General features: G+C 41.0%; 1 protein-coding gene across 1 annotated transcript in view; it reads left to right on the top strand.

The window, feature by feature from the left end:
* LOC124113640 overlaps positions 1 to 24,932 on the top strand; it is a 97,313-nt gene that overhangs the window by 69,454 nt on the left and 2,927 nt on the right. Inside the window, exons 3-5 of the mRNA XM_046474097.2 lie at positions 19,034 to 19,369; positions 23,480 to 23,854; positions 24,373 to 24,570. Coding sequence (XP_046330053.2) covers positions 19,034 to 19,369; positions 23,480 to 23,854; positions 24,373 to 24,570 — 909 coding nt within the window. The remainder of the gene's footprint in view (positions 1 to 19,033; positions 19,370 to 23,479; positions 23,855 to 24,372; positions 24,571 to 24,932) is intronic.

Genomic DNA, 24,932 nt, shown 5'->3' with positions numbered 1-24,932 from the left:
TACAAACCAATCTGGTCCATTCAGTAGGAAAATAGTTCCTCATGGATGTAGTATGTGTGATATATACATGATGCCCTGTTATAGAGGTTAGATATATGTGTTCTACAGTTGATATAGGTGATGCCCTGTTCTACAGGTGATATATATGATGCCCTGTTCTACAGGTGATATACGTGATGCCCTGTTCTACAGGTGATATATATGATGCCCTGTTCTACAGGTGATATAGGTGATGCCCTGTCCTACAGGTGATATAGGTGATGCCCTGTTCTACAGGTGATATACGTGATGCCCTGTTCTACAGGGATATAGGTGATGCCCTGTTCTACAGGTGATATATGTGATGCCCTAGCTGTTCTTCAGTTGATATACATGATGCCCTGTTCTACAGGTGATATACGTGATGCCCTGTCCTACAGGTGATATAGGTGATGCCCAGTTCTACAGGTGATACACGTGATGCCCTGTCCTACAGGTGATATAGGTGATGCCCTGTTCTACAGGTGACATAGGTGATGACCTGTTCTACAGGTGATATAGGTGATGACCTGTTCTACAGGTGATATAGGTGATGCCCTGTTCTACAGGTGATATACATGATGCCCTGTTCTACAGGTGACATAGGTGATGACCTGTTCTACAGGTGATATAGGTGATGACCTGTTCTACAGGTGATATAGGTGATGCCCTGTCCTACAGGTGATATAGGTGATGCCCTGTTCTACAGGTGATATAGGTGATGACCTGTTCTACAGGTGATATAGGTGATGACCTGTTCTACAGGTGATATACATGATGCCCTGTTCTACAGGTGATATATGTGATGATCTAGCTGTTCTACAGGTGATCTAGGTGATGCCCTTTTCTACAGGTGATATTCATGATGCCCTGTTCTACAGGTGATATACATGATGCCCTGTTCTACAGGTGATATATGTGATGCCCTGTTCTACAGGTGATATACATGATGCCCTGTTCTACAGGTGATGCCCTGTTCTACAGGTGATATACATGATGCCCTGTTCTACAGGTGATATACATGATGCCCTGTTCTACAGGTGATATATGTGATGATCTAGCTGTTCTACAGGTGATCTAGGTGATGCCCTTTTCTACAGGTGATATTCATGATGCCCTGTTCTACAGGTGATATACATGATGCCCTGTTCTACAGGTGATATATGTGATGCCCTGTTCTACAGGTGATATACATGATGCCCTGTTCTACAGGTGATGCCCTGTTCTACAGGTGATATACATGATGCCCTGTTCTACAGGTGATATACATGATGCCCTGTTCTACAGGTGATATATGTGATGCCCTGTTCTACAGGTGATATATATGATGCCCTGTTCTACAGGTGATATACATGATGCCCTGTTCTACAGGTGATATAGGTGATGCCCTGTTCTACAGGTGATATATGTGATGCCCTGTTCTACAGGTGATATATGTGATGCCCTGTTCTACAGGTGATATACATGATGCCCTGTTCTACAGGTGATATACATGATGCCCTGTTCTACAGGTGATATATGTGATGCCCTGTTCTACAGGTGATATATATGATGCCCTGTTCTACAGGTGATATAGGTGATGCCCTGTTCTATAGGTGATATACATGATGCCCTGTTCTACAGGTGATATACATGATGCCCTCTTCCAAAGGGTAATAGATATACAAGTAACATATGTGATGCCCTGTTCTACAGGTGATGTAAGTGATGCCCTGTTCTACAGGTGATATATGTGATGCCCTAGCTGTTCTACAGGTGATATACGTGATGCCCTGTTCTACAGGTGACATACATGATGCCCTGTTGTACAGGTGATGCCCTGTTCTACAGGTGATATATATGATGCCCTGTTCTACAGGTGATGCCCTGTTCTACAGGTGATATAGGTGATGCCCTGTTCTACAGGTGATGCCCTGTTCTACAGGTGATATAGGTGATGCCCTCTTCCAAAGGGTAATAGATATACAAGTAACATATGTGATGCCCTGTTCTACAGGTGATATACATGATGCCCTGTTCTATAGGTGATATACATGATGCCCTGTTCTATAGGTGATATACATGATGCCCTCTTCTACAGGTGATATACATGATGCCCTCTTCCGAAGGGTAATAAATATACAAGTAACATATGTGATGCCCTGTTCCACTAAAGGAATAAATATACAAGTTATGGATCAGATGCAGGTAAAATTTTGGAAGTCCAACATTAGTATGGAATGTGTTGAGATTGTGAGACTTTGGTTATTCCTGGATATTTGTAGACGTATATGCCAGACTTCAAACAAAGTTTGTGGGGCCCCCTGGTGGCAGATATAAACACAGCATTCCCCTGAGAGTGAGGCATGCATAGCTCCCTAAGTATAATCTACAACAAGCCACACAAACCAGTTTTAGCTTCCTCTGGGCAGACATTTGTTTATAGAAGGCCCTCAAATCAACAATTATTGTGTATAGACTGAAACGAGAGGCTCAGTGTTTGGTAAGGTGAACTGTTGTTTTCAATTCTTGAGTCTTTGTGCAAACTGTGTTCATAATGAGTGATCCTTTAGTGCACTGTGACCAATAAACTAAGATCAGATTGCTAACGACATCTTCCGGAGTATTAATCAAAGCAAACAATACTATCTACGTGTGTGAAGAGAGTATTGGATTAGATGCATATGTCTGACAGTCTTCAAGGGAGCGTAAGCGGCGACTAACAGGATCGCAGCCTTGGTTGATGCTTGTCATCTTATTCCAGTTTCGTGGACCCATGCTCATGATGTTAATCACTGGATTGTCTGGTTCAGACTCGATTATTTACAGACCGCTGTCTTATAGATGGAATGTTGCCGATTGTGGCGTTAAACAACAAATAAACAAACAAACAAACAAACAAAACTTCAAGGGAAACTTCTCAAAAGGAACACTTTCAATGTCACAACAAAATGAACACTTGAAAATGACAAATATTTATTTGTTGTATGTTTCCTGCTGATAAAAAGTAGAAAGCATATCTTTGAATATTGCAAACAATCTTGTCATAACACAACCCACGTAACGTAACACCACTAATGGCTATCTGACATGTTTTTACAGCTTTAAATATTCATGTTTCTCCTTGTTTTGTTGTGTGGAGAGTGGAATGGCCATCAGGAGAGGCCGCCAATTTTTCATCTTCTCCTGTGATATATGGGTGTACATGTGGGATGAGAGGAACTGATGTGAAATACACTCTATACATATCATAGCTTATCACATTTCACAAGCTACGGAGTGTATGAACCAATATGTTGATCATGGGTGATATCACATATCACATACCTCAGACTGTGGAGTGTATGAACCAATATGTTTATCATGGGTGATATCACATACCTCAGACTGTGGAGTAGGGTGATATCAAAGCTTATCACATACCTCAGACTGTGGAGCGTATGAACCAATATGTTGATCATGGGTGATATCACATCTTATCACATACCTCAGACTGTGGAGTGTATGAACCTTGAAGTCCACCAGGGTGATATCACATATCACATACCTCAGACTGTGGAGTGTATGAACCAATATGTTGATCATGGGTGATATCACATCTTATCACATACCTCAGACTGTGGAGTGTATGAACCTTGAAGTCCACCAGGGTGATATCACATATCACATACCTCAGACTGTGGAGCGTATGAACCAATATGTTGATCATGGGTGATATCACATCTTATCACATACCTCAGACTCTGGGGCGTATGAACCTTGAAGTCCACCAGGGTGATATCATAGCTTATCACATACCTCAGACTGTGGAGTGTATGAACCATGATGTCCATCACAGGAGATATCATACCTAATCACATATCTCAGACTGTGGAGTGAACAGTGATATCTCGCTACAACGCTACCTTCGGGGTCCAAATAATTGATCACCAGTTTAACCGAGATGGAGTAGAAGGTGGTAGATGACCAACAAATCAGTTTACATGCTCTGCCTACCTAACACGATCTATGTTGCACGTTTCAGAGTTTAAAAAAAGATAAGAATAGAAGTTGTTTATGATTCATAGTGTAAAAAAGGATTTATCGAGTATAAATATGTGCTTTCAAAAAAGCACAGCATATCCCTTCAGCTAATTCAGGTGAATAAACAAGTATAACAAACTTGGTCAATAAAAATATGAAATTTGATATAAAACATCATTAGACACGATGATTTACCATTCAAATTGTATTTCCTGCACTCCAAATCATTGTATTATATGCAGAGATCAAGATTACTGTGTGTATTTTCTTGTAAACTAAGCTGGAAATAGCAATCAGCTGTGCACACGTTTTCTCCCAATCTATCGGTGATTCAGTTAAAAAGTATAACCAGATATCATAACAATAGGATTAAATTGTGTACTGCAGTTGGGATCTTAAGACTGGTCTTTCTGGTGTTATGTGATCGCTGATAATGTTGGATGCAACTGACGAAGAATTTGCTGTTGTCATTTGTATTTTTTGTATTGCCATGTTGAGAAGGCGGCATCGGGGTAGGCAAAGGCATATTTGGTCCCGAGAATGGCAGTTCTTTGTTGAACCAAATCAATTAATTCTTCCAGCATCTCGTCAGGCCAAAATAGTTGGTTTATTTTGACTTGACTCTATGCACTTCGAGTTGAAAAGGGGTAAATGTTCCTTGCAGTCTGATTGGCTAAATTAAATCAAGGTCATCAAACTTTGATCAAAGTTTGACGAGAAATAGGATCGGTTACTATTCCATCAAAGTCCGTCAAAAACTTTGTCAAAGTTTTTGACAGCATGTTACACTATCAAAAACCTGGTCGAAATGGACTTTGACCAAGTTTTTTATCAAAGTTTTGCTTGTGTAATGGGGGCTTAAACAGTTCTGTTCACATACAAATTTGCCATCTAGGGTGAAATCATAGACCATGACTGCATGTTCCATGATGTCCAACTCGAGTGATGTCACCGCCAGCCTATCACATCCATCAAACAGTGCCGTGCAAGTATGACGATTTCCATCTCGGATGATATCATAGCTTATCACATCACTCATACAAAGTGCTGCAGTAAAAGAGCTGCAGGATTAAGCTTCATGCGTCTTCTATTGATCAATGATTGCAGCGCAGCCACTTTCAATCACCACCGAACAGTTGTAGACTCAATCAACATGCCCCTGTTACCACCCCTTGCAGCGCCAGCTTACAGTTAATATCCACCGAGGGTTAGGCTGCTGCTGCCCCCGGTAAACAGTTTACTACATCAGGTTGATTGTACAAATCACTGTATTTGTCCACTGAACATGTGGAAGAGGTTTACAAGAGGATTCCACTAACTCGATATTCCCTGAAAGAAACAAAGCCAGGATGGTCTGTTTGGACCGATGTTACTATCCTCCACCATTTCTGTTTTGATTCCACACCTTCGACCTCTTGTCCAACCTGTGAAGATCTGGATTAGAATTGGTCTTCAGCAACCAAGGCTTGTCGTAAAAGGTGACTAGCAGATCAGGTGGTCAGGCCCGCTGACTTGGTTGATGCATGTCATCGTATCCCAATTGCGTGGATCGATGTTGATGATGTCAAACACTGGATTGTCTGTTCCAGACTCAATTATTTCTAGACCACCATCAATGTGGCTGGAATATTTCTGAATGCCGTATTAAACAACAAACAAACTTCTAGTTCCATATGTCAAGGTGCTCGAGGAAATATAAATGGATCAGGACTGACTGATGGTCAATCACAAATAAATATCCATTAACCAAGTATCAGTTAGTGAGCTTAGTTAACAATGCTTTTGAACAGTATTTCAATTATTTCATGGAGTGTCAGCTTGACGTGGGAGGAAAGTCTAAAGTGATGGAGGTCTTAGACATTTTCCCCTTTGGTGAAACCATGTGCATCACGGGGTATGGTACTGACAAACCAACAAACATAATCACAGTGAACCTGGATTTGAACCTGCAATCATAGGTTTGTGGCAAGTACATTGTATATAGAAAGAGACACAACTCTGTACTGTGGATGATGATGCTTTTGATGAGTTGTCACCCATGCCCACTCAATGATTTAAGAACTTTAAGGTATCTATTTAAGAAAACTGTTGATTGGGATACTTGTATACCTGACCCGCTGTAATCCGTGGCCAAAAATTCAAAATTCTGTGGTAAATTTTTGTAAATTCTGCAGCCAAATTATGATAAGTCTACACACAATTCTTTTCAGCTTAATTTTTGTTAACTTTGTAGTTTTGCGCCTATTGTGGCAGGCATTTTTATGATAAACTTATCCACAGCTAGAAGAGCTTATGGAAGTGATTTAGAGATCTCTAGTGAAAAAAATACAGACATGCATTTCCGGTAGGCAATAATACAAAATTCAAATTCACTTCAAAATAAAATAAATATCTGTTTACGGGTTTTTTACCACAGTTTTCAAGTCACATGTTAAAATTCTGTACTGTATTGAATGAATTCTGCAGAGGTTAAATGCAAATTCTGCAGGACTTCTGCACAAAATGTCAATTTCTTCATGACAGGCATAATTCTGCAACGAGTGGGCATTTCAGCAAACTATTCCGCGACCGCGGAATCGCAGAATACAGCGTGACTGATTAATGAGTGAAACATCCCAGGCACAGTAAAACATAATTACTGCGACATGTGTAGCCTCTTGGGATGATGTAGGCTAACCCATAAACTGATTCTGACAAAATGTCCCAATACATGAACAGGGCATATCTTGACTTACGATGGCAACTGCACTGGCCATTTCAATAACCCTCCTTCCCTGTCCCACTCCGATTCCTTATAGCCCCAAGTGGCTTCCCTCATTAATCATGCTGGTTTTGATGCCGTGGACTCAATAAGGATGTGAAAAGGGAATTTTGAATATCTGATCAAATATTTGAGACATCTTCAAAAGGATCATGCCTCCTTGTTAAGTTCAATCATTCATTGACTCAGCTGTAAGTATCTTCTATAAGCAGCATGTGCTGCCAACTCAAAGGACGACATCATTCATCTCGATCCTGGGGCCAGCTATGTTGCTGAATGGAGTGCCATTTCATAAACGTTGTACAACTAATCTATCAACTTAAAATGATACCTAATAAAATCCTAGTTTTTGTGATCAATATAACTTTGTATCAGTTGCAGCGAATACGACATCTTCTGATGAAGCTATTCTAAATGCACTAATTAAAGCATTACTGAAGTAATTATTGCCATAAAAGAGTAATTGAACACTCATCGAATCATTGATCTTGCAGATATTACTGGAGCTAACGGTAATCTTAAACCATCCCCGGTTTACGGCAATTATACCAGCAAACAATCCCCGACAATATGTCTCCAGTCACACATGGTATCATGTAGCCATCAGAAATCAAACAGTGTGCAAAATATGACTAAACTGACTAATAGTTGGCGGGTAATGTGGGATGTCATGCAAACAGCTGATCCATCGAGTCGGATACCTGCCCGCGCCTTCCTCCGGCTGCCTACTGCAATATTGATTGGCTGCCACTCTGATTAAAATCTCGAACTAGGACATAAAGCATGTAACACAACACAGTTTCAAATAGTGGCGTCTTCACCCAGCGGAACTAGCTTTTCATCATTGCAGCTGGCAATAGTCGAGTATTCATGTCTCGTCTCTTTCTCGAATCAGGGCAATGTGGAATCAGATCAGAAAAAAAAAATCACTACAGAGAAATGATTTCTCACGTCTCTAGTGTTTTCGAAAAGTTTTAAAAAGTTTAATCAGCCAAGTGGTAGTAAACAACTTCACTTCAAACACAAGTCATGGTATGACTAAGAAATGCAAATACGAGTGTGTCCGTGATGTTTGTCGAGTTTGATGATTCCTCAGGTGTCTGAGATGGGGGGCTGGGGGTGTGTGTGTCATGTCTCTCGGACGGGAGGGGAAAGTGGCATTGATCTGTACCCTATGTGTTGGTTCTTACTAAGACTGGGGAAAAGGCCCATGAGTGGGGTTCAGAGCTGCTATACAAAATATTCTGGGTATATTAAACTGGGGCAGGAATGTGTGTGTCATGTCTCTCAGACGGGAGGGAAAAGTGGCATTGATCTGTACCCTATGTGTTGGTTCTTACTAAGACTGGGGAAAAGGCCCGTGAGTGGGGTTCAGAGCTGCTATACAAAAAATTCTGGGTATATTGAACTGGGGCAGGAATGTGTGTGTCATGTCTCTCGGACGGGAGGGGAAAGTGGCATTGATCTGTACCCTATGTGTTGGTTCTTACTAAGACTGGGGAAAAGGCCTGTGAGTGGGGTTCAGTGCTGCTATACAAAATATTCTGGGTATATTGAACTGGGGCAGGAGCATCAGGACTGGGTTTCACGTCTTGAGACTCCTGTGTTAAAACTAACACAATGCTACCCCCCGGAAGCATGTTTTATAACATTCGTGATCAGTCCGGGACAAGCCGAATAGCGACTCGTGCTCCTCTCATGATCATTTTTGCGACCGGGTTCCGTCTTAGCGCAAACAGGCATAACTAAAACAACTGTCAACTCGTTGCGTAATGGTTCACAAACATTTTCCCATACATAACATATATTTCAGATGCAACTTAAAGCACATCGGGACATGTGGAATTTTACAGTATGATTGAACACATTTAACTGTGTCTTGGGTATATTTTTAGATGTAAGACATATGTAACATCAAAAAATATTTTTGAGGGATTATTTGACGAAGAACTTGAAATCATACGCGCATTCTGATTGGTTTGTCGTATTTTCGCACATGACATTCATCTATAGGGGTACAGGCCTTCTTGCAGGTTACAGAAAGGGACGAGTGTTGACAAATGGTTTTATAACTGCAAGGGACCGACCATTTTATATTCTAGGCATTTTGTAGTGAGTACAGTTTTCAGAAATCGGCTTCACACATTGTACCCATGTGGACAATTGTACCCAGGGTTTTGGAGTAACTTGCGAACGCTTAAACTACTGGCCTACCCCAATGTTTGTATGGAGACTAGATATTTATTCAGTTACAGCTGCAAAACCAGATATATTCTTTTATTAAAACATTGAGCCTAAATATCTTTTTACAGAAACACCTTGCGGGTTGGGGTAAGGGTCATGTGGGGTAGTGGTCGGGTGGGGTAGGGGTCAGGGTCAGGGTCAGGGGGATAGGGGCCAGGGTTGGGGTTGGGTTGAGGAGGGGTCAGGTGGGGATGGGTGATGAGAATACTGTTTTTATGTGCTGTAATTGCAAAGAATTGTGGCTGGCTATGTTGTGGTGGTGGGTCAATGTAATCTATATTCATGATACTTCCCACAGCAGTAAAAATTAAATATGGTATGTCCGCAGACAGCTCAGTCAGTTTTCACAAGATTTAAAGATGTACGTCACCTAGTTTGTCAAAACTGACATGGGGGGTTGAGAAGCTCCATAATCAGTGCTTACATCTAACATGAAAAAAGACGTTCTGATTATCCTCACAGTCATTATCAGATTGTAAACGACACACCAAGCCAGTCTGTCAATCTTCCTCGGAATCGGACAGCTATAATTAAGTTTTTGCCCCGTGGAAATGTTACTGCATGAAGATATTTACACCCAGAGTGGCCAACTTGATTACTCTGGTGAGTAATGCTTATAAAGTGGGCCGCTGCAGCCTCCGCTCTGGCTAATAAAGTTTTATGTCTGTACACAGAGTGATTTGTGGGAGATGAGTAAATGACAAAATAATATCGTTCTGATTTCTCCGTGGCTTATGAAAATCTCTCTTTACGGTCTGTGAGACGACAAGGTTGACCTGTCTGAGCAACACACGCGTGGTTCTAAACAGTACATAATTATTTGTGTTAAGCAATACTTACCTGTGCAAAACGTGCCTGTTTTGTGCAGCCATTCTTGTTCAAGATGTGAAAGCAAAACATGCCTGTGGGTATGAAGCATCATTTGTGTGTGTGGAAAGAAGCAGCATGTATTTATTTGTGTGATATGAAGCAACATCTGTGTGATATGTTGCAACACTGACATGAAGCAGAGTGTGTGTGATATAAAGCATCACTTGTGTGTGGTGTGAAGCAACACTGTGTGATATGAAGCAGATTGTGTGTGATTTGAAGCATCACTTATGTCTGGCATGAAGCAACACTGATATGAAGCATCACCTGTGTGATATGAAGCAACACTGTAATATGAAGCATCACTTGTGTGATATGAAGCATCACTTGTGTGATATGAAGCATCACTGTGATATGATGAAGCAGAGTGTGTGTGGTCTGAAGCAACATGTGTTTGCTATGAAGAAATGCATGTGATATGAAGCATCACTTGTGTTTGGTATGAAGCAACATGTGGGTGATATGAAGCAACACTGTAATATGAATCATCATGTGTTTGATATGAAGAAATGCGTGAGATATGAAGCATCACTTGTGCATGGTTTAAGCCAACACGTATACGGCGGGAAATATCCCCTCTTATCAACAATTATGTCAACCTTATTTTCCTGTTGATGTTTGCAGCCTGGCTACAACTGCCACAGAGGTGCATGAACATGTCAGTCCTGTGTATCACTAGTTGGTGCTGAGTGGAAGCATTCAGCTGAGACATGATAGCCAGGTCTGAAGATATTGGACCTCCTGTAGACATCAATTTTATTATAAGCTCATGTTTCATTCAGTGTATCAAAGTTGGATGTTGACCAAGTGAAGATTGCCCTTGACCATGAAAGATCAAGGACACATTACACAGTAAACAGGAAGTTTACAAAATGGATAGATTTTGGAAAGCAATCAACAAGATTGAGGGAGTGTGGTTTTACGCCGCTTTTAGCAATATTTCAGCAATACCACGGCTTGGGGACACCAGAAATGGAATTCACACATTGTACGCATGTCGGGAATTGAATCCGGGTCTCCGGTGTGATGAGCGAACGCTTTAACCACTAGGCTACCCGACCGCACCAGAAGCAGGGTAGTAGGAAAGAGTCTCATTGATGTTGTCAAAAAGTTAGATAATAGATGTTTACCAAAAGTTAGAAAGATGGACAGGGGTGGAACCAGGATTTTGAAAGCTTCGGTCATTTGTACCTGCAGTGGGGGTGGGGCATTTGGGGGTGTTGACCCATAAAGTCACAAACACGATATGTAAACCGTCATTAATTTTACTTTAACAACCAAATCAACAATTTATGATGGTAAATAACATTTGAATTTTGTTTCACATTTTAAAAAGGGGGTGGCCACAATTGAAATCTCCCTCTGGATCCGCCACTGGATGGATCAAGTTCAACAGCTCTTGTCAGAAAGTAGGGCAGACTGAAACAGTTTGACAAATTGTAGACTCCTTTCCCCCATGGAGACTATGCATTCTGGTTACAGATAATTAAGTGTTCCAGCTGCGGCAGCTCCCTCTGAGGATGTAGATGTGGAGTTAGTGAACTAAACAGTTGAAATTGTTGGGGCAACCATGGGATGGAGGAGAGAGGCAGTGGAAAGATCAATATATATTTACTTCCCGGCTGAAACCCACCAGAGACCCACTTGTTGCTCCCAAATGCCTCGGCCTCAATCTTTCTGGAGTCTGGCTTTCTGTGTTGGACACGATTCCTATCAAATACCCATATAGCCTGCTCAGATACCGAGGACGTTTGGACCCAGTATATCCTATCAACAGTCCAAGACATCAGCCTTCAGACCTAACAGGTGCCACAAACAGTCTTTACTGTTAACCCAGGTTATCGCAAGATCAATGACAAAAACAATGTCTCATTTCATGCTCAAATTACAGAACAATAAATGTCTGTATTCTGATGTTAATTACTATTGATCAGCAATAAATCTTGGCCACAGGAATAAGACCACCCTGTTGTACCATGCCACTCAGTTCAATCTTCCCAAACCAGGTCACATGGTGCTGTAGGTACTATCGGTGCAGTGGTGTATGGAGGTATAACTAGCTGTGCCGTGAAGTGTCCTCAGCTGGCAGGGTCTGAGGGTAGAGGGTGCAAATAATGATAATAATCCTTAGATTTGTAAGCATCTTACCTGTGTCATAATCATCTATCTCCTGTTACAACTTCCTCTCCCATTACCATGCCACAAAATATAAAAATACTGATAACAAATATTTAAGCCTAAATTCAATCACTCTCTTTTTAGAATGGCTAGACTAAACAATAATTTTATATACCCCATTTAATCTAGCTTAGCATCAGCAATGTATCAGCCACATGGCAAAGCTGTCCAATTTACTCATGACTAAAATAAGTGAGTGAGTGAGTGAGTGATCGTGGTTTTACGCTGCTTTTAGCAATATTCCAGCAATATCACAGTGGGGGATACCAGAAATGGGCTTCACATATTGTGACCATGTAGGGAATCGAACCCGGGTCTTCAGCATGACAAGCGAATGACCACCCCCTAAAATAAGTGAGTGTATGTTATATTATGCTTGTCATCAATACTAAATCACAGCCTAACAAAACCCAATATCGTGACCAGACCAAGCAATGGTTGATAGCATGAGCTACTTTTCCAATTTCAACAGGGTAGAGTGATGAGTCAACCAGGGGACACATTGTAACCACATGACCAACATATCAGTGAACTCTTACAACAAGCATAAGGAGGACGGAACAATATGGACACTTTCTAGCCACCTCATCACTATACATATTGGTGAACTCTTACAACAAGCATGGGGAGGACAGAACAATAAGGACACTTTCTAGCCACCTCATCACTTTACATATTGGTGAACTCTAACAACAAGCATGTGGAGGATGGAACAATATGGACATAAGGACACTTTCTAGCCACCTCATCACTATACATATTGATGAACTCTTACAACAAGCATGGGGAGGACAGAACAATATGGACACTTTCTAGCCACCTCATCACTTTACATATTGGTGAACTCTTACAACAAGCATGTGGAGGACAGAACAATATGGACACTTTCTAGCCACCTCATCACTATACATATTGGTGAACTCTTACAACAAGCATAGGGAGGACAGAACAAGATGGACACTTTCTAGCCACCTCATCACTATACAGCATAGGGAGGACAGAACAATATGGACACTTTCTAGCCACCTCATCACTATACATATTGGTGAACTATTACAATAAACATGGGGAGGACAGAACAATATGGACATATGGACACTTTCTAGCCACCTCATCACTATACATATTGGTGAACTCTTACAACAAGCATGTGGAGGACGGAACAATATGGACACTTTCTAGCCACCTCATCACTTTACATATTGGTGAACTCTCACAACAAGCATAGGGAGGACAGAACAATATGGACACTTTCTAGCCACCTCATCACTTTACATATTGGTGAACTCTCACAACAAGCATAGGGAGGACAGAACAATATGGACACTTTCTAGCCACCTCATCACTATACATATTGGTGAACTCTTACAACAAGCATGGGGAGGACGGAACAATATGGACACTTTCTAGCCACCTCATCACTATACATATTGGTGAACTCTTACAACAAGCATGGGGAGGACAGAACAATATGGACACTTTCTAGCCACCTCATCACTATACATATTGGTGAACTCTTACAACAAGCATGGGGAGGACAGAACAATATGGACACTTTCTAGCCACCTCATCACTATACATATTGGTGAACTCTTACAACAAGCATGGGGAGGACAGAACAAGATGGACACTTTCTAGCCACCTCATCACTATACAGCATAGGGAGGACAGAACAATATGGACATAAGGACACTTTCTAGCCACCTCATCACTATACATATTGGTGAACTCTCACAACAAGCATAGGGAGGACAGAACAACATGGACATATGGACACTTTCTAGCCACCTCATCACTATACATATTGGTGAACTCTTACAACAAGCATGTGGAGGACAGAACAATATGGACACTTTCTAGCCACCTCATCACTATACACATTGGTGAACTCTCACAACAAGCATAGGGAAGACGGAACAACATGGACATATTGACACTTTCTAGCCACCTCATCACTATACATATTGGTGAACTCTTACAACAAGCATGGGGAGGACAGAACAATATGGACACTTTCTAGCCACCTCATCACTATACATATTGGTGAACTCTCACAACAAGCATAGGGAGGACAGAACAACATGGACATATGGACACTTTCTAGCCACCTCATCACTATACATATTGGTGAACTCTTACAACAAGCATGGGGAGGACAGAACAATATGGACACTTTCTAGCCACCTCATCACTATACATATTGGTGAACTCTCACAACAAGCATAGGGAGGACAGAACAATATGGACACTTTCTAGCCACCTCATCACTTTACATATTGGTGAACTCTCACAACAAGCATAGGGAGGACAGAACAATAAGGACACTTTCTAGCCACCTCATCACTTTACATATTGGTGAACTCTTACAACAAGCATAGGGAGGACAGAACAATATGGACATATGGACACTTTCTAGCCACCTCATCACTATACATATTGGTGAACTCTCACAACAAGCATAGGGAGGACAGAACAACATGGACATATGGACACTTTCTAGCCACCACATCACTATACATATTGGTGAACTCTTACAACAAGCATAGGGAGGACAGAACAATAAGGACACTTTCTAGCCACCTCATCACTTTACATATTGGTGAACTCTCACAACAAGCATAGGGAGGACAGAACAATAAGGACACTTTCTAGCCACCTCATCACTTTACATATTGGTGAACTCTCACAACAAGCATAGGGAGGACAGAACAATAAGGACACTTTCTAGCCACCTCATCACTATACATATTGGTGAACTCTTACAACAAGCATAGGGAGGACAGAACAATAAGGACACTTTCTAGCCACCTCATCACTTTACATATTGGTGAACTCTCACAACAAGCATAGGGAGGACAGAACAATAAGGACACTTTCTAGCCACCTCATCACTATACATATTGGTGAACTCTTACAACAAGCATAGGGAGGACAGAACAATAAGGACACTTTCTAGCCACCTCATCACTTTACATATTGGTGAACTCTCACAACAAGCATAGGGAGGACAGAACAATAAGGACACTTTCTAGCCACCTCATCACTTTACATATTGGTGAACTCTCACAACAAGCATAGGGAGGACAGAACAACATGGACATATGGACACTTTCTAGCCACCTCATCACTATACATATTGGTGAACTCTTACAACAAGCATGGGGAGGACAGAACAATAAGGACACTTTCTAGCCACCTCATCACTTTACATATTGGTGAACTCTCACAACAAGCATAGGGAGGACAGAACAACATGGACATATGGACACTTTCTAGCCACCTCATCACTATACATATTGGTGAACTCTTACAACAAGCATGGGGAGGACAGAACAATATGGACACTTTCTAGCCACCTCATCACTATACATATTGGTGAACTCTTACAACAAGCATGGGGAGGACAGAACAATATGGACACTTTCTAGCCACCTCATCACTATACAGCATAGGGAGGACAGAACAATATGGACACTTTCTAGCCACCTCATCACTATACATATTGGTGAACTCTTACAACAAGCATAGGGAGGACAGAACAATAAGGACACTTTCTAGCCACCTCATCACTATACATATTGGTGAACTCTTACAACAAGCATAGGGAGGACAGAACAATAAGGACACTTTCTAGCCACCTCATCACTTTACATATTGGTGAACTCTCACAACAAGCATAGGGAGGACAGAACAATAAGGACACTTTCTAGCCACCTCATCACTTTACATATTGGTGAACTCTCACAACAAGCATAGGGAGGACAGAACAACATGGACATATGGACACTTTCTAGCCACCTCATCACTATACATATTGGTGAACTCTTACAACAAGCATGGGGAGGACAGAACAATAAGGACACTTTCTAGCCACCTCATCACTTTACATATTGGTGAACTCTCACAACAAGCATAGGGAGGACAGAACAACATGGACATATGGACACTTTCTAGCCACCTCATCACTATACATATTGGTGAACTCTTACAACAAGCATGGGGAGGACAGAACAATATGGACACTTTCTAGCCACCTCATCACTATACATATTGGTGAACTCTTACAACAAGCATGGGGAGGACAGAACAATATGGACACTTTCTAGCCACCTCATCACTTTACATATTGGTGAACTCTTACAACAAGCATAGGGAGGACAGAACAATATGGACACTTTCTAGCCACCTCATCACTTTACATATTGGTGAACTCTTACAACAAGCATAGGGAGGACAGAACAATAAGGACACTTTCTAGCCACCTCATCACTTTACATATTGGTGAACTCTCACAACAAGCATAGGGAGGACAGAACAATATGGACACTTTCTAGCCACCTCATCACTATACATATTGGTGAACTCTTACAACAAGCATGGGGAGGACAGAACAAGATGGACACTTTCTAGCCACCTCATCACTATACATATTGGTGAACTCTTACAACAAGCATAGGGAGGACAGAACAATATGGACACTTTCTAGCCACCTCATCACTATACATATTGGTGAACTCTTACAACAAGCATAGGGAGGACAGAACAATATGGACACTTTCTAGCCACCTCATCACTATACATATTGGTGAACTCTTACAACAAGCATGGGGAGGACAGAACAATATGGACACTTTCTAGCCACCTCATCACTATACATATTGGTGAACTCTTACAACAAGCATGGGGAGGACAGAACAAGATGGACACTTTCTAGCCACCTCATCACTTTACATATTGGTGAACTCTTACAACAAGCATAGGGAGGACTGACCATTAGGCCAAACATTTTTTATTTTCCTTTCACAGGCCTGCCGTCCCGACTAAAAAGCAGCCAGTTTAAGAAAAGAAATTAACATACATTTATCAATTAAAATGTTTTATATACATTCCTTGTATACATCACTATCCCTGGTTCATGAGGTCACCTGCAACTCAACAGCAGAATGATTTTCATATAAATAAATAATTGACATTTATTTCTATAATTATTTCGATCTACCTTGTGTGGCAAAGCTGGAATAAATCCATGAAACATAACATTAAAAAAGTGTGGCCTTATGGACATTTGGACCCTTTGTAAACACCTGACCAACGTATTGGTTTAGTCTTAGAAACGAACATGGACAGAACTGAACTAAATGAATATATGGACCCTTTGTAACATCAAGTCTATTCAATATATACATACATGTATATACCATATGCAATAAGTCTATAAACCCTCTATGCATTTCACATGTGGGGACATGAACCCTATCATCAACATGACGAGCTCCACACACCAGATTAAGTAAAGGAGATATGGTAACATTGTTAAACATGTGATTGCTTGAAGAAGCTTATCCCATTTTCAGCCAAATCAACAATAAAGTACCCTAATAACTAGATGTAGGCACTCAACACGTCAGCCATATAGTTGTGAATTATGGACACGAGGATTCATCAGCAGTTCCAGCTGATTGTGTGGTGTCTGGTGCATGTGAAGCTGCAGTCAGTCAAATGTCACCCTGCTTCCACTGTCTGATAGGCATCTATCTGAATAAAGCAGCTGATAATAGTGACAGAGTCCCGCAATTGCCCTGATTTGTCTGGAATGCACATTCCCCTGACTTCCTCAAGATGTTGGCTAATCACATTATCATCTCTCTGTTGTGCACCACGCTTCAGAAGGCTGGCGTTGGGGATGGGAGGCCATCACAGCATCATTGGGACTGGGAATATTCATTTATTCCTGCAAATGTCTAGATGGAACAAACATTCTTCATACTTACATGCTGTGCTCCTGTGGTTTAGATAGCCATGATTTCACTCATATTCATTCAGTGGAATAGAAGATCAATACAGATCACTGCTGAATGTAACCGACAGCTGAATGGTATCCTATTATATAATTTGACAGTTGCATTCAAACCGTTATTCTGGTGTCTCCGTGGACTGATATGGACAGAAGTATTCAAAGTTTAACTCAACACTGCAATATTAAGATTCATTCGACCAGTTTAGACAGTATCTAAAGTTCAGTCTAATATTGACATTCCGTGGACCAGTTTAGACAGCATCTAAAGTTTTATCCAATATTGACATTCAGTGGACCAGTTTAGACAGCGTCTAAAGTTTAATCAAATATTGACATTCAGTGGACCAGTTAGACTGCGTCTAAAATTTTATCTATTATTGACATTCAGTGGACCAGTTTAGACAGCGTCTAAAGTTTAATCCAATATTGACATTCAATGAACTAGTTTTGACAGTGTCAACAGTTTAATCCAATATTGACATTCAGTGGACCAGTAGGACAGTAGTATTCTCACACTGAATTGCCCTAACAAAACATACTTATTGTCAAATAACTATGAAACTATTGACAGATCCTACTTGTCAATTTGTATCACAGATGGATACAACTTTCTGATTTGAAGACTTAAGATTATGTTATTCCTACCAGATATATATGACAAAAATGCCTCAGTGTTGCATGCTACAATCAAATGTTAATACCTATTGCAGAATAGGTCTTCAGCAACCCATGCTTGCCCTAAAAGGCAACTATGCTTGTTGTAAAAGGCAACTAATGGGATTGGGTGGTCAGGCTCACTGACTTGGTTAATGCATGTCATTGTATCCCAATTATGTGGAGCGACATTCCAGCTATATGACAGCGGTCTGTAAATAATCGAGTCTGGACCAGACAATCCACTGATTGACATCATGAGTATCTATCCACGCAATTGGGATCACTGACATGCATCAACCAAGTCATGCATCAACCAAGTCAACGAGCCTGACCACCCGATCCCGTTAGTCGCCTCTTACGACAAGCAAAGTCGCCTTTTATGGCAAGCATGGGTTGCTGAATATTGAGTAATGGCCATTTTGATAATACCCAGTGCATGAATTCTGTGGAGCATTGATGCAAATTCTGTTTACAAAGTTTAACTGTTTCCGATACTTGTGTTGCAGTGTGTGGCGAGGCCAAACAGAACATCTACGCCAGCGGCTGCAACGAGCAGGAGCTGAAGCTGGACTGTGGTGCTGGACACCGTATAGCCATCAAGCGCTTGTTCTATGGTGTGAAGCTAGATGCAGCCTGCGTGGGACACCGCCGCACCCGGCGCGACTGCTGCACCGCATCCCACGCTGACTGTATGGTGAACAGGGAGGAGTCGTACCTGGACATCAACACCCAGTGTTCCGGGTATCCCTCCTGCAAGTTCATGGTCAAGAAGGTCACTACCAGTGGACAGTGTCTGAAGAAGACCACTGACTTCATGACCATCATCTACGACTGCATAGCAGGTGAGTAAGTGAGTAAGTGAGTATGGTTTTACACCGCTCTTAGCAATATACCAGCAATATCAGTGGGGGACACCATAAATGGGCTTCACACATTTAAAGTAACTATTCCAGCATACCAGGTGAGCTAAACCAACCACTATCAAATAGCAAAACAGATGTGTTTAAAAGTAACTATTACAGCATACCAGGTGAGCTAAATCAACCACTATCATATAGCAAAACAGGTGTGTTTAAAAGTAACTATTACAGCATACCAGGTGAGCTAAATCAACCACTATTATATAGCAAAACAGGTGTGTTTAAAAGTAACAATTTCAACATACCAGGTTAGCTACACCAACCACTATCATACAGTATAACAGGTGAGTTTAAAAGTTACTATGATACAAAATACCAGGTGAGCTAAATGAACCACAATCATACAGCATAACAGTTGACTTTAAAAGTAACTATTATAAAGAAGACCAGATGAGCTAAAACAAGCAACTATTATATGAGGGGAGCTAAATCAAACCACTTTCACAACCACGTAAGCTATATACCCAAGGAATGATAGTCTTTGATGCAAGGTAAACAGAATGGTATTGTGGTATTTAGGTATGGGGAGAGGCTCTTCATATTCACTCAAGTATGTACACATATTAATAATCGTAGCCATGTGTGACAGGTGAGCTTTTTACAGTATGATCAATAACACATCATAAGTTAATTAATTATCATAAACATCCATTATCATTACCAGATGATATTACAAGATAAGGGAATGAGGTGAACTACCTCAAAACATGCAAACAACAGTTTCACTTTACATTCTATGGACCACTTAAGTAGTCAAGTTTAGCATGTTTAGTATTACTTCCGTTCATTTTGAAAGAATTAACTCAAGAATGCGTCCTCCTTAATTTGAAATTTTACTCATAATTAAACCCTTACCGTACCTGATGACCTTAATACTTTGAGGAGGATAGAATTCCCAGTGTTTTAGAAACAGACTTTTCCTGAAGTGAAGCTAAATCTGTCTGTGTGTAGCAATATTGAGATAACTCAGCTAGTGCTGACATAACAGTGCCATCTTTGATGTTCACAGAACATATGGCTGACTATGAACTCCTATAAACAAATGGTGCTACTTTACACCTGTGCAGTGTATGTTATGTACACGGACACAAGGTTCAGCCATCGGAAGCAGTCTGCCCCATGTATAGGAGGCATCCGGACACATCCAGCCATTGTTTTGAGAGGCTGGTGTTTTGACATATCTTGTGATAACAATACGATAAGTTGCCAAGGGTCAGACAACAGACACCAAACGTTGTTGCTCAGCTTTTCCTCAATGCAAACAAGTTGTAACATTGTTGAAAGAACACAGTATCACATACATAGACATGATAAGATGAGGCCCACAGTAGAACAAAGTGGAGGTGATAAGACAGGCTGAGACTTGAACACAGTAGTGGTCGTTAGAACAGCCACAGTGTTGAACAAAGTAGGGGTTGTTGTTTAACCCTGCACTCAGCAATATTCCAGCAATATGACAGCGGACAAAGTAGTGGTCGTTAGAACAGCCACAGTGTTGAACAAAGTAGGGGTTGTTGTTTAACCCTGCACTCAGCAATATTCCAGCAATATGACAGCGGACAAAGTAGTGGTCGTTAGAACAGCCACAGTGTTGAACAAAGTAGGGGTTGTTGTTTAACCCTGCACTCAGCAATATTCCAGCAATATGACAGCTGAAAAAGTAGTGGTTGTTAGAACAGCCACAGTGTTGAACAAAGTAGGGGTTGTTGTTTAACACTGCACTCAGCAATATTCCAGCAATATGACAGCGGACAAAGTAGTGGTTGTTAGAACAGCCACAGTGTTGAACAAAGTAGGGGTTGTTGTTTAACCCTGCACTCAGCAATATTCCAGCAATATGACAGCGGACAAAGTAGTGGTTGTTAGAACAGCCACAGTATTGAACAAAGTAGTGGTTGTTGTTTAACGCTGCACTCAGCAATATTCCAGCAATATGACAGCGGACAAAGTAGTGTTTGTTAGAACAGCCACAGCATTGAACAAAGTAGGGGTTGTTGTTTAACCCCACACTCAGCAATATTCAAGCAATATGACAGCGGACAAAGTAGTGGTTGTTAGAACAGTCATGGTGTTGAACAATGTAGAAGTGGTAAGAACAGCCACAGTGTTGAACAATGTAGAAGTGGTTAGAACAGCCACAGTGTTGAACAATGTAGAAGTGGTTAGAACAGCCACAGTGTTGAACAATGTTGAAGTGGTTAGAACAGCCACAGTGATGAATAAAGCAGTTGTTAGAACAGCCACAGCGTTGAAGAATGTAGAAGTGGTAAGAACAGCCACAGTGTTGAACAATAAATTAATGTAGAAGAGGTTAGAACAGCCACAGTGTTGATCAATGTTGTGGTTTGATCAGCCACAGTGATGAATAAAGCAGTTGTTAGAACCGTGAGCGACAGCATTGAACAATGTAGAAGAGTTTAGAACAGCCACAGTGTTGATCAATGTTGTGGTTTGATCAGCCACAGTGATGAATATAGCAGTTGTTAGAACTGTGTGCCACAGCATTGAACAATGTAGAAGTGGTAAGAACAGCCACAGTGTTGAACAATAAATTAATGTAGAAGAGGTTAGAACAGCCACAGTGTTGAACAATGTTGTGGTTTGATCAGCCACAGTGATGAATAAAGCAGTTGTTAGAACCATGAGGCACAGCATTGAATAAAGTAGAAGTGGTGAGAACAGCCACAGTGTTGAACAATGTAGAAGTGGTTAGAAACATGTAGACTGGCCACAGAGTTGAACACTGTTGTCATTAGACCCACCACTCTGTACAACAAACATTCTGACCCCAGTTTACACTATCAAAATACTTGGTCACTGAAATCTACAGCAAACATCATGCCAATTTAATGCATGCAGGGTGACGAGAAATGACATGAGACCTCACAGCCTGTTGGCTGAGATGACTGATGGTTGATTCACCAATCACTCAAACATCGCAACCACCAAACACCTGTCAATTTGATCCTATTCCCCCAAAACACGATTTAAAGAGCTGCCCTAAATATTTTAGTGGTATACTCCTGTTTGTAACAAAATTAGAAACCAAGCATTTATTTATTCACAATGTTTACACAAGTTTTCCAACATGCTTAAAGGTTGTAAAGGAAAACCCTACCTACTCTATTTTGAAATTAAATGTAATAAGAACCCTGTCTATTTTCATCAGGCTTTAACACAGTGCCCTGAAAACCTAGCTTGTTTACAACACTCAACACATGTTTATTAGATAAAGCATGCATGTGAAAAGAGGACTTGTTTCCCACTGTAGCAGTGTACTGCCACCTAGCTGTCTTCGACGGACATATCATTATTGCAACTACGTCAGAGCAGCAGGAATCAATAAACAACTTCCTACTTCCGTTTCCCAGACTGAACCCACTAATTTCAAGGGAAATGGAAATGAAAAAGAAATCAAATTATCCTTGAAAAGGTTGTCAGACATTCATTCACAAAGTAAACAGTTATTATCTCAATCTTGCTACATTAAAAAACATGACAGCATTCAAAACATTGCCTTTCGTTTACAAATTATTCATGTAAACTTCCTGTTATTTACACAATTAGTTTGAAAGCTCTGTATCAGATTGCTGCAATGTGCTCTTGTGAACAGTAGTGACAGACAAGGCAGTAAGAGTTACTTCCCTTGGCCATCAGAAATATTCTCTCTGATGACACCAAGGACTTATTAACATACAGCCTGTGATACAGACCTTTCTTCTTGCAAAAAACATTATTTGACACAATATTCAGTTTATTTAGTTTAGGTGAGGTGAAATTGGGTTAAATGTAGTGGTCAAGATTATTGCATTTTTATACCCGACAATCCAGTGATTGACATCATGAGCATTGATCCACGCCATTGGGATATGATGACATGCATCAACCAAGTCAGCGAGTCTGACCAACCGATCCTGTTAGTTGCCTTTTACAACAAGCATAGTCGCCTTTTACGACAAGCATGGGTTGAAGACCTATTCTACCGCGGATCTTACATTTCCTCTTCTGATTTAAATGACTGAACTGTTGCAGATGCTGACATTGCAAGCTTCTGCTCCGACACACATAAGCGAGGCAAGGAGTTGTACATAGCCAACACCGAGTACCCTTCGTCCATCCGTGGCAACAAACCCCGGTGTTCCTGTCTGGCCACCACAGAGCAGTCGCGTGGCATCAGCCTCCATTCCATCGACATCCTCATCGCTATGTCGGAGTACGGAGGTCGAACCTGTACCGAGCTCATCAAGATTGAAGACAGTTTTAACTACAAGAAGCAGATCACGTGTGGTCATCGTGGACTGTATGGCTTCCGAGCTCTGTATGAACGGTCAACGCGGAATGTCACCATCAGCCTGGAGAGCCAGAGCAATGATCGCGGGACCGCCTACGTGTGGTTCCAGATTAAAGGTGAATAGTACAGATGTGTGAAAAGTCCTGATTTATTACACAAGGCAATTCTTGTTTGTTATTTTAGGGACAAGCCTGCCGTAAAGCAAACAAAATATTGCTGTGTCCAACTGAATTTATTTTCCACATGGTTTTATCTGAACTTTAAATCCAAGAGCATTGTTGCATGAAATTAACCTCATATCAACCATATCAACCATGTCAAATTTCCCTACATTTACCTCTTGTTCTTTACACACTAAACAAGCAGAAGTGTTGCAACAGTAACAACACTTTCTTGTCATTAAGCAGAATTGTTGATCTGAAACAGTAACAACACTTGCTTGTCATTCAGCAGAATTGTTGATCAGAAACAGTAGCAACACATGCTTGTCATTAAGCAGAATTGTTGATCTGAAACAGTAGCAACACTTTCTTGTCATTAAGCAGAATTGTTGATCTGAAACAGTAACAACACTTGCTTGTCATTCAGCAGAATTGTTGATCAGAAAAAGTAGCAACACTTTCTCTTGTTCCAGCCGAAGAATCAAACGACTTTGTCAACGTGTATTGTGGGGAGGCACTCAGACGCCTTCTTGCCAAGCCGTATCAAGATGCAGAATCAAGGGACCGAACTAAAGCTGAAGGTTCTGATGAAAAGCTAAGCACTGTCATACCTCGCCGACCTGAAAACGAATCTGCTTCAGCAGCCATATTCCCACTTACATCTGATATGGGTGAGTCAAACGTGCACCATCACAACAGCAGATGCCTGTTTTATTTTTCATTACTACACTTGACATGTTTTTAGCCTACCTGTTTCTGTCGGCTCATAACGTAATCTTTAAGCATCTTTTACTCTGAAACTTAACTCCCGTAACACATTACACAGATGATCACAGGATGGGAGTCCCTGAAAGATGCCCACAGAAGTCTGTTCTGTTTCCATTATAACACATAGGCCACTAGGGGTGTACCTGTGTATCAAGATCTGTTTATCTCTACAAGCTAGAATAATAACACGAAGACCATGAACTGAAACACTCATGTATTTCAGATGAGTGAAAAATGGCTATCTTTGTTATCTGTTCTGAGTCAC

Source organism: Haliotis rufescens, unplaced genomic scaffold, assembly GCF_023055435.1.
Source record: "Haliotis rufescens isolate VD_foot unplaced genomic scaffold, xgHalRufe1.0.p SCAF_5, whole genome shotgun sequence".
NCBI lineage: Eukaryota > Metazoa > Mollusca > Gastropoda > Lepetellida > Haliotidae > Haliotis > Haliotis rufescens.
The sequence above is the reverse complement of the archived record's forward strand: the minus strand, read 5'-3'. Positions and strand labels throughout refer to the sequence as shown.